The sequence below is a fragment of the Somniosus microcephalus genome, chromosome 30, assembly GCF_052327205.1.
Source record: "Somniosus microcephalus isolate GS21.2 chromosome 30, FLI_Smic_1.0, whole genome shotgun sequence".
Lineage (NCBI taxonomy): Eukaryota > Metazoa > Chordata > Chondrichthyes > Squaliformes > Somniosidae > Somniosus > Somniosus microcephalus.
This window is the reverse complement of record NC_141016.1, coordinates 8,229,512-8,240,021: the sequence shown is the minus strand read 5'-3', so window position 1 is coordinate 8,240,021 and position 10,510 is coordinate 8,229,512. Positions and strand designations below refer to the sequence as shown.

The 10,510-nt window shown below is 49.9% G+C and overlaps 1 protein-coding gene across 1 annotated transcript in view; it reads right to left on the bottom strand.

Moving 5' to 3' along the window:
* The window catches only part of LOC147097905 (anthrax toxin receptor 1-like), a 254,166-nt gene that overhangs the window by 47,182 nt on the left and 196,474 nt on the right, over positions 1–10,510 (bottom strand). Inside the window, exons 15-16 of the mRNA XM_085970960.1 lie at positions 4,122–4,220; positions 1,354–1,524 (exon numbers count right to left, since the gene is read on the bottom strand). Of these exons, the coding sequence (XP_085827086.1) occupies positions 1,354–1,524; positions 4,122–4,220 (270 nt within the window). The remainder of the gene's footprint in view (positions 1–1,353; positions 1,525–4,121; positions 4,221–10,510) is intronic.

Sequence of the window (10,510 nt, the reverse complement as noted above, 5' to 3'; positions counted from 1 at the left end):
CTGGGTCAAAATCCTGGAACTCCCTCCCTAACAGCACTGTGGGAGTACCTTCACCACACGGGACTGCAGCGGTTCAAGAAGGCGGCTCACCACCACCTGCCCAAGGGGCAACTAGGGATGGGCAGGTCCCATGAACGAATAAAAAAAGAACTGTATCACCATATCCTTCTATTCCTTTCTCCCTCATGTGCTTATCTAGCCTCCCCTTAAAGGCATCGATGCTATTCGCCTTAACCACTCCCTGTGGTAGCGGGTTCCACATTCTCGCCACACTCTGGGTAAAGACTCTTGAATCCCCTCTTGGTAACGAATATTTATGGCCTCCTAGTTTTAGTCTCCCCAACAAGTGGAAACACGGGTGACACTGACCTTTCTTAATGTGCCTCGCACTGTGCATTTTAACTATCAAGTAAAGAAACATTGTCGTTGCCTGTCTTCTGAAGAGAAGCGCAAGCTATCGAATCCCTTCGAATGATTAGTGAACATCATTTATTTGGCATATGTCGCTGAAACAGAAAATGTCTAGTCCATTTAAGAACTTTGGGGGCTAAATTCAATTGATTTGCGCCTCCTGTTAACTGTCCCCCCCCCCATTGCTGTCCCCGGCCCCCCGTGAAGCCCCCCGCAGGGTGCCGGCTGCTCTCCGTGAGCCCGACACTCCTCTTGAGGGCTGCGCTCTGTTTGCCGGCACTCCCGAGCCTTGGTGGCCCAGCTGGGCACCGGGACGCGCTGCGCCAGGCCCCTCCCCTTTAATCAGGCGAGGAAGGCCTGCAGTACTGCGGCGCGACGTGCCGCGGTATTGGGCTCGCAGCGCCCCAAGAGGGTCGCGGGGCGCTTCCAGTAGCGCCCCTCCTCTCCCTCTCAGGGCGCTACCTGGGAAAATCGGCCGCGGGGGGCACTAACTTTTTTGGGGTGCTACCCAATTTTTCCCCTTGCTTTTTAACACCTGTAACCTCACTCCCCCCACCCCTCCGCCCCCAGGTATTTCAGCAGAAGTTTGAGCTGTTGTATGAGGCATTTCATGTCCCGACACACACACACATCGGACCCTGTTCTCACCTTTTAACTCTCCGCGCACCGTCTCCAATAGCCCTGATCGCCAAAGTAACGAACGCAATTCTCTTCTAAAAGCCTCGTTTGTGTCTGACCCTAAACTGAGAGGTCGCACTTCTGGCCGCCTCCTCCTCTCCTGCAGCAGTGCCTTCAACACAGATCTTAATAACCCCTCCATCAGATTTTATCTCTTGCAGAAGTTAGGTTCTCAGCCTACTTTGCGAGAATCTGTCCCCCTCCCCCCATTTCCTCACTCCAAACAGCTCATATCAGAACTGCAATAATCTGCGGCAATGTTACCTTGATTGGCGAGTACCATTTTCTGGGGGAGTTCGACTTACGACCCCCGTTATTGTTGTGCATTCCCAACTCCGAGAACTCGTACTCTTGGTCCGGCATCTTAACTCTGGCATTTTTGGCTTTCTCCAGTTTGGCTCCTTCTTCCGTCGATCCCTTCTCTCCCCAGCGCACCTGGAAAAATGTCAAGCCTGAGGTGAAAAGAAATCCCCGCTTGTGCGCGCCAGTAGTTTGGGTCAAGAGGCAATTGCCAGGTGCTGGGAGGAGGGGAGCGAGGGGCTTGTTGTGACAGCTGGACAAAGGGCAAAGCTGAAGTCAGCAACTCAGTAGTGTGATAAATGGTGCACGAAAGGAAGATCCATCAATCGGTTAAAGGGACAATAGATATAAAAATCCATCAAATAGTCTTGAAGGTTTTTTTTTGCAGCATCACTAATGACAGTGAGAGAGATCAGTCCCCTGCAATTATCTGCACACAATACTCAAGGTGTGGTCTCACCAAAGCCCTGTACAACTACAACTATGCCCGGAGGTTAGAGAGTTAGGGTAGAGCAAGGCCGCAGAAGAATTTGTAAACACTGCCAGGTAGAAATGCGACATGGCCTGGTTCTGTGTCAGGAACATCCGTCGAGCATTTCTGCATCCCACACCTGTACTTCAACAAGGAGTCAATCCCCCGATGTTTAACTCCGGGTGGATTCCCCGCTCAGGCCTGAGTTAAAATTACAGTCGGGTCTCGATGATGTCAGCGGGGCCGCAACATGCCTATGCAAAGAAGGACCCCGTTGGCCCCGGGCGCCTGTCCCTGCCGCCTGCTCAGGAGAGCGGGTTAAAATTGCAGATGTTGTGATCATGGCGGCTTTCGGACAGGTGAGAGCCCAGGGCGATTTTAACCGCCCGCCCTAATGGCTTCACTTCCTGGACCATTATAAATGTGCTTGTTCAGTCAATGCTTCCTGTCTCACACAAAGGCCCTGTCTTTAAGGCCAGATTTGTTAATGGCCTTACGGAGTCGCTGTCTACACTTGCTGGTCAATGCTTTCTGTCTGGAAGACACCGTACACAGAGACCAGAGGTTTTTGATCATGAGATTCGAACACAATGATCCAGTCACCAACTAAGCAAAGTGAAGCCCAGAGAGCCGTCAACAAGACCCGCCAGGTTTCTGCTGAGCGAGTGGGGTTAAAATCGGCCCCATGTCTTCAGGATAGAATTGGAGGGGATAAAAAAAAAATGACGAGGGGCAGATGGTAATTAATGTTGGTGGCGCCTAAATAAAGTCTGAGTTATTGCTCCAGGTCCGAGGAAGATTACCAGAAACTTCCTGAAGGTGGGTAAGGGCAAAGGACTTCTAACAACAGAGGAAAAGAACTCTGGGGGAGGAGGAGGAGGAGGGGGAGGGGTATTGACACAGGAAGGGGGAGTCATGTGACTGTAATAATGTTAACAAACATCTCAGTAATCCTGTCAAACGATCTTCCGGCCCAACCCAACACCCCTTTGCCTTGGAAGAGAAGTGAAGGAGACCCCGATATTTTTTCCCGTCTGAATATTGTGGTCTGAGTTGATCCAGTCATCCATTTTAAATTGTTTTCCTAAAGTCTTCCCCTCCCCCACCCCCTCCCCTCCCCCCTTCCCCTCCCACTGCCCCTCCCCCTCCCCCCCCACTGCCCCTCCTCCCCATGCCTCCCCCTACCTCCTCCCCTCCCCCTCCCGCTGCCCCTCCCACTGCCCCCCCCTCCCCCTCCCACTGCCCCGCCCCTCCCCCCGCTGCCCCTCCCCCTCCCGCTGCCCCTCCCCCTCCCCCTCCCCTCCTGCTGCCTCCTCCCCTCCCCCTCCCGCTGCCCCCCTTCCGCTGCCCCTCCCCCTCCCCCTCCCCTCCTGCTGCCTCCTCCCCTCCCCCTCCCGCTGCCCCCTCCCCCTGCCCCCTCTCCCTCCCGCTGCCCCTCCCCTCCCCCTCCCGCTGCCTCTCCCCCTCCTGCTGTCCCACCCCGCCCCCTCCCGCTGCCCCCTCCCCCTCCCGCTGCCCCTCCCCCTCCCCCGGGTCACGTTTCTGAGCAATATGTTGGGCCGTCACAAGTCATCATTACTTCATCGAGTGCTTTCAGAGCTCTTATAAATGGGCCTTTCGCCATCCGCATACTCGGGCTGGTTCTTGGCAGGGCAGTGTGTGATTTACGTTGCTGTTACTGGCGTCTTTATTAAAGAGAAATTGATATGTGATGGGAAGCTCAAGCAAGTGACAGTGAAATTCAACAGTTACAAGCTGTTGGAAAAATAACTCAACCGAGATTATTGGGAACGCGAGCCCGAGCTTCATCCTCCTTCTCTTTACGTTTGACTGTTAAAGCGGCCGCTGTCTTCATAAAAGAAAACGCGTTTGCCCAGAAGGAAAGGAGTGGTCCTTAAGGATACGGCGACGGTTGTTTACAAATGAACTCGAGAGAGAGCGCGCTTCAGTTGACAAGAATATCTCTTTGAGGTCGCTCTTGGGACGAATTCTGTTGTGGAACTATTGCACTGCGTACCCCTTAAAATCTCTGCAGGTAATCGCACTAAACTGCAGCGTGAACATCTTTTTGAGATTGGGACTTTGGGTAATTTTCGATTTGAATTAAAGAGGAGTCCCAAAGACCTGACATGCGGGCTTCAAATTTCAACCAGGAGAAGTGACTCGATTCATTTACTTTGAAAACAGAACAGTTTACTTTCTGCCAGTCTCTCTGGTGGATCGCACGTTTTAAAAAAGGGGGCCACTGGTAACTCTTTACCTCCATTCTTTTAATCCCTCCCACACCTCGGCCCCCGTAATACGAGGCGTCGACAGTTGGCCATTTCTTCTTGGGCAATCCTTCTGAATCCGAATCTTCCTGCAAGAGAGAGAGGGAGAATGATTAGCAGGCAGCGGGGAACATGTGGAGATGAAGCTGCTGCTCTGTCGGAGCGAGCAACTGGCCTAATCCTTGCTGGAAATCAGACAAGAGGAAATGCCGCAGCTTTCAAAAGTTCCCCAAAAGCAGATCCTTAAAGACTGACATCGGCCCAACCTCTGCACTCGGAACCCACAGCCAAACGGGGCTTTCAGCCACATGACAGCAGAAAGAAAAAAAACTACCTGAGTTTGTTGAACTCGTGCACAACATAGTGTTTGTGTGTGTGTGTGCGTGTGTGTGTGAGTGTGTGAGAGTGTGCGTGCAAGTGTTTGTGTGTGTGTGTGTTTGTGTGTGAGTGTGTTTGTGTGTGAGTGTGTGCGTGAGTGTGTGTGAGTGTGACTGTGTGTGTGTGTGTGAGAGTGTGTGTGTGTGTGACTGTGTGTGCATGTGTTTGTGTGTGTGTGTGCGTGTGAGTGTGTGCGTGAGTGTGAGTGCGTGAATGTGAGTGTGTGTGAGTGTGAGTGTGTGTGAGAGTGTGTGACTGTGTGTGCGTGTGTTTGTGTATGAGTGTGTGTGTGTTTGTGTGTGTGTGTGTGTGAGTGTTTGTGTGTGTGCGTGAGTGTGAGTGCTTGTGAGTGTGTGTGTGTCAGTGTGTGTGTGCGTGTGTTTGGGTGTGTGAGTGTGTGTGAGTGTTTGTGAGTGTGCGTGAGTGTTTGTGTCAGTGTGTGCGTGTGAGTGTTTGTGTTTCTGTGTGTGTGAGTGCATGCGAGTGTGAATGTGTGTGTGTGAGTGTGTTTGTGTGTGAGTGTGCGTGCGAGTGTGTGTGAGTGTGTGTGAGTGTGTGTGTGTCAGTGTGTGCGTGCGAATGTTTGTGTGTGTGTGTGTGTGAGTGTGAGTGTGAGCTACTGTGTGTCCTCTTCGGGAGCGGGGGGATCAGCAAGAATCAAAACAGGAAGAACCCTGATGTCATTGCCATTCAGGCAGGCCAGAGAACATTCAAAACACTTGGTGGGTTTTGCAATCACTCTCTGTGTTTACACCCCAAAGCAGGAGATTCATTTTAAAAACAAAATTTTTTCTTCAAGTTTATTTTTTCTGACTTTTAAAAAGTATATTTACACAGGCTCTCGTTATCCCTTTGTGTACTGACTATCTGCTCTATTGTAGATTCAGCTTAATCCAGCGGGAGCTCTGTTACAAATAAAAGGACATATAGAACCTTCTGTCATTTATTAACTTATTTATATTTCTGCTCCATGTATTAACCATACAAATCCTGTAGTCAAAGAACTAGAACAGTGGACATCTCCACCTCAACCAATGCCCGCACTTCACCTGACGAAGGAGCAGCGCTCCGAAAGCTTGTGATTTCAAATAAAGCTGTTGGACTATAACCTGGTGTTGTGTGACTTCCTACAATGCCCGTACTGCCACACGTATTGCCACTAGGAGATCATAGGGTAGATTAGTTGACAAGCACCGAACTTGAGGTCAGAAGGTTTTGGGCTTGAAGCAGCAAGATTTATCTCAATGTCCAGACTCTGAGCAGTGGGGTATGCTGGATGCGTACAAGTGAACACTTTCTATCCAGCTTCCTCCTGGAGGGCAGCCTTCAACCCCAAATAAGACCAACGCCCCCCCCACCCCTCCATTGCTGCATCTCCCTGCAGGGCCTCCAAGTCCACTGCATCAAAGGGAGCGGTGTTTCCCACATGTCTACACATTGCCACTGCGAACAATCCTCCACCTCTCTGCCACCACCACAACTTCCCCCTGACTCAACCTTTCATCCTTCTGCGTTTCATAAAATAAGTACCACATCTTAGTGTCTGGAGGAGGGGGGACAGGAAGCTGCAGGAACCGAGCAGTGTTCGTCGTACAGAAGCAATCCCTCTGGCCGTTCAATAGTGGAACGAGAAACTCTATGCCTAATGGAGCGTCAAATTGACATCTGCCCAATAGATTGCAAGTGTAAAGCCAACGTTGTACCATTCCCTGGCACAGCACATTATGGTGGTACATTATGCACCAAACAAAGGCTGAAGGCTGCCCTCCAGGAGGAAGCTGGATAGAGAGTGTTCACTTCTGGATTGTGGCACATGAGTCACACACCAGACTGCAATTCATAAGAACATAAGAAATAGGAGCAGGAGTCGGCCATTTGGCCACTCGAGCCTGTTCCGCCATTCAATAAGATCATGGCTGATCTTCTACCTCATCTCCACTTTCCTGCACTATCCCCATATCCCTCGATTCCCTTAATATTCAAAAATCTATCAATCTCTGTCTTGAATATACTCAACGACTGAGCCTCCACAGCCCTCTGGGGTAGAGAATTCCAAAGATTCACCACCCTCTGAGTGAAGAAATTTCTCCTCATCTCAGTCCTAAATGGCCGACCCCTTATTCTGAGACTGTGACCCCTGGTTCTAGACTCCCCAGCCAGGGGAAACATCCTCCCTGCATCTACCCTATCAAGCCCGGGAAGAATTTTTTATGTTTCAATGAGATCACCTCTCATTCTTCTAAACTCTAGAGAATATAGGCCTAGTCTACTCAATCTCTCCTCATAGGACAATCCCTCCATCCCAGGAATCAGTCTGGTGAACCTTCGTTGCACTCCCACAGATTCAGATTCACATTTTTTCTCCTTGTTGGCGACTGGGCCTTTTTCAGCATTGAGCGGAATGAGATGACCCTCATGGGACAGCTACGGCATTAACCCTTAACTACAACCTCAAGGGTGGAGAGGGGGCTGCTCCCTGCAATGTTAGCCTGACGTTTCAACCTCCTACACTCTCTAACTGATGGCTGGTGACAGCTGCCAACATCTGGCGAGCAGGAATGAAGAAAGGCTGAGCCTGGTTGACTTGGAAGACTGGACTGAGACTGCACAAACTGATGTTACATAGAACACACAATCAGCCATGAGAATAAGAGTGAGGTTTTATATCCCATCTCATTCAATGCAGGTTCCATGTCCACATCTACAGTATCTCACTGCTCAGCATCTTGCCACTGAGACACTATGGACATATAACTTACTGCTCTTTCTTCCCTCAGCTTGAAGACCCAACATCCATTTTGGCTAACCCATATATAATTCATTAGAAAACAATCTTTCACTTGTCCTACTAATATCTTACACAGCTAGCTGGATAGTCTAGAACACCCCGTTGAAGGCCACAAGTTGAACCACACCTAGGGGTCAACTTCACAGCCACTGAGTCCTTTCAAAGCTCATGGTGGAAAAATTTGGTTGCTTTGCGCCTCCCGTTAGCACCTGCCTCCGCTGCCGTCCCCGGCCTCCTGACCCGCCGCCCCCCCCCCCCGCGGAGTGCCGGCTGCGCTCCGTGATCCCGGCACTTCTCTTGAGTGCCGGGCTCTTTTGCCGGCACTCCGATCCCTGGTGGCTCAGCTGGGCCCCGGGTCGCGCTGCGCAAGGCCCCTCCCCTTTAAGAAGGGGAGGAAGGCCTGCAATACCGCGTGGTTTCCATATTTAAGAAAAGATATACTTGCTCTCGAGGCGGTTCAGAGAAGGTTCACTCGGTTGATTCTGGAGATGAGGGGGTTGACGTATGAGGAAAGGTTGAGTAGGTTGGGCCTCTACTCATTGGAATTCAGAAGAATGAGAGGCGATCTTATCGAAACATATAAGATTGTGAGGGGGCTTGATCGGGTGGATGCGGTGAGGGTGTTTCCACTGATGGGTGAGACTAGAACTAGGGGGCATAATCTTAGAATAAGGGGCTGCCCTTTCAAAACTGAGATGAGGAGAAACTTCTTCACTCAGAGGGTAGTAAATCTATGGAATTTGCTACCTCAGAGAGCTGTGGAAGCTGCGACATTAAATAAATTTAAAACGGAGATAGACAGTTTCCTAGCTGGGGTTACGGGGAGAGGGCAGGGAAGTGGACGTGAGTCTAAGTTCGGATCAGCCATGATCCTATTGAATGGCGGAGCAGGCCCGAGGGGCCATATGGCCTACTCCTGCTCCTACTTCTTATGTTCTTATTCCCTCGCAGCGCCCCAAGAGGGAGGTGTTGCGCTTCCAGTAGCGCCCCGCTTCCCTCTTGGGGCGCTACCCCGGCGAAGTTAGTGCCCCAAAGGGGGCGCGACTCAATTTTTCCCCCCATGTGTCCTAATGGCCAAACCTACCAGTAAATGTGCCTGAAAGTATTATCATTCATGGGAGGGATGCTGGAAAATTCAGCAGATGGTTTATGGTCGAAGTTAAGGTGTGGACAGATGGTCTTAATTTACTTTTGGAATATCTCTAATTCCATGTTGTAGTATTTTATTTCATTTTCCTGGTGGAATACCTGCTCATATACCTGGGTTTTTACTGCATAGAATCATAGAAATTTACAGCAAGAAGGAGGCCATTCGGCCCATCGTGTCCGTGCCGGCCGACAAAGATATATCCAGCCTAATCCCACTTTCCAGCTCTTGGTCCGTAGCCCTGTAGGTTACGGCACTTCAAGTGCATATCCAAGTACTTTTTAAATGTGATGAGGGTCTCTGCCTCTCCCACCCTTTCAGGCAGTGAGTTCCAGACCCCCACCACCCTCTGGGTGAAAATATTTCTCCTCAAATCCCCTCTAATCCTCCTACCAATTACTTTAAATCTATGCCCCCTGGTTATTGACCCTTCTGCTAAGGGAAACTATCACCTCTACCTAGGCCCCTCATAATTTTATACACCTCAATTAAATCTCCCCTCAGCCTCCTCTGTTCCAAAGAAAACAAACCCGGCCTCTCCAATCTTTCCCCATAGCTAAAATGCATCATCATTACAGCTGGCTATTTTGAACACCAGGCAGCTGCTAATAATTTGTTCTATTTAAATTAACTGTTTGATAAAATGTAAACAGTGATACTCTTCAGCCTCTCCATATCAGAGGGCTGCAGAGACACCATCAACGGAAGAGTATTACAATATGTCGAGGATTCCATGCAGAGAACATTAGATGACAGACCCTGCATAATGATATAAGAACATCAGAATTAGGAGCAGGAGTCGGCCATACGGCCCCTCGAGCCTGCTCCGCTATTCAATAAGATCATGGCTGATCTTTGACCTCAACTCCACTTTCCCACCCATATCCCTTGATAATGGTCTTGTATACTGCAAGAAAGCTGCAGCAATTTGAAGAGTCATCAGACCGGTAAGCCTGACATCGGTAGTGGGGAAAATGCTAGAGTCCATTATAAAAGATGTAATAGCAGAGCACTTGGAAAACAGTGACCGGATCGGACAAAGTCAACATGGATTTACAAAAGGTAAATCGTGCTTGACTAATCTACTGGAATTTTTTGAGGATGTAACTGGTAAAATAGATAAGGGAGAACCAGTGGTTGTGGTGTATTCGGACTTTCAGAAGGCTTTCGATAAGGTCCCGCATAAGAGATTAGCGTGCAAAATTAAGGCACATGGGATTGGGGGCGAGGTATTGACTTGGATAGAGAACTGGTTGGCGGACAGAAAGCAAAGAGTTGGAATAAATGGGTCGTTATCCGAGTGGCAGGCACTAGTGGGGTACCGCAAGGATCGGTCCTAGGACCCCAGCTGTTCACAATATATATTAATGATCTGGACGAGGGAATTGGATGTAATATCTCCAAATTTGCAGACGACACAAGGCTGGGTGGGAGGGTATGCTGTGAGGAGGATGTCGTGAAACTCCAGTACGATTTGGACAGGTTGGGTGATTGGGCAGAAACATGGCAAATGCACTATAATGTGGATAAATGTGAGGTTATCCACTTTGGTAGCAAAAACAGGAAGGGAGATTATTATTTGAATGGCAATAGGTTGGGAGAAGGGGAAGTGCAAAGAGACCTGGGTGTTCTTGTGCACCAGTCGCTGAGGGTAAGCATGCAGGTGCAGCAGGTGGTTAAGAAGGCAAATGGCATGTTGGCCTTCGTAGCAAGAGGGTTCGAGTACAGGAACAAGGATGTCTTGCTACAGTTTACAGGGCCTTGGTGACACCACACCTTGAATATTGTGTGCAGTTTTGGTCGCCTTACCTGAGGAAGGGCGTTCATGCCATGGAAGGAGTTCAGCGAAGATTCACCAGGCTGATACCTGGGATAGCAGGAATGACGTATGAGGAGAGATTGTGTCGATTGGGCTTATACTCACTGGAGTTTAGAAGATTGAGAGGGGATCTCATCGAAACCTATAAAATTCTGTCAGGCCTGGACAGACTAGATGCAGGAAGGATGTTCCTGATGGCCGGGGAGTCCAGAACCAGGGGTCATAGTCTAAGGATAAGGGGTAAGCC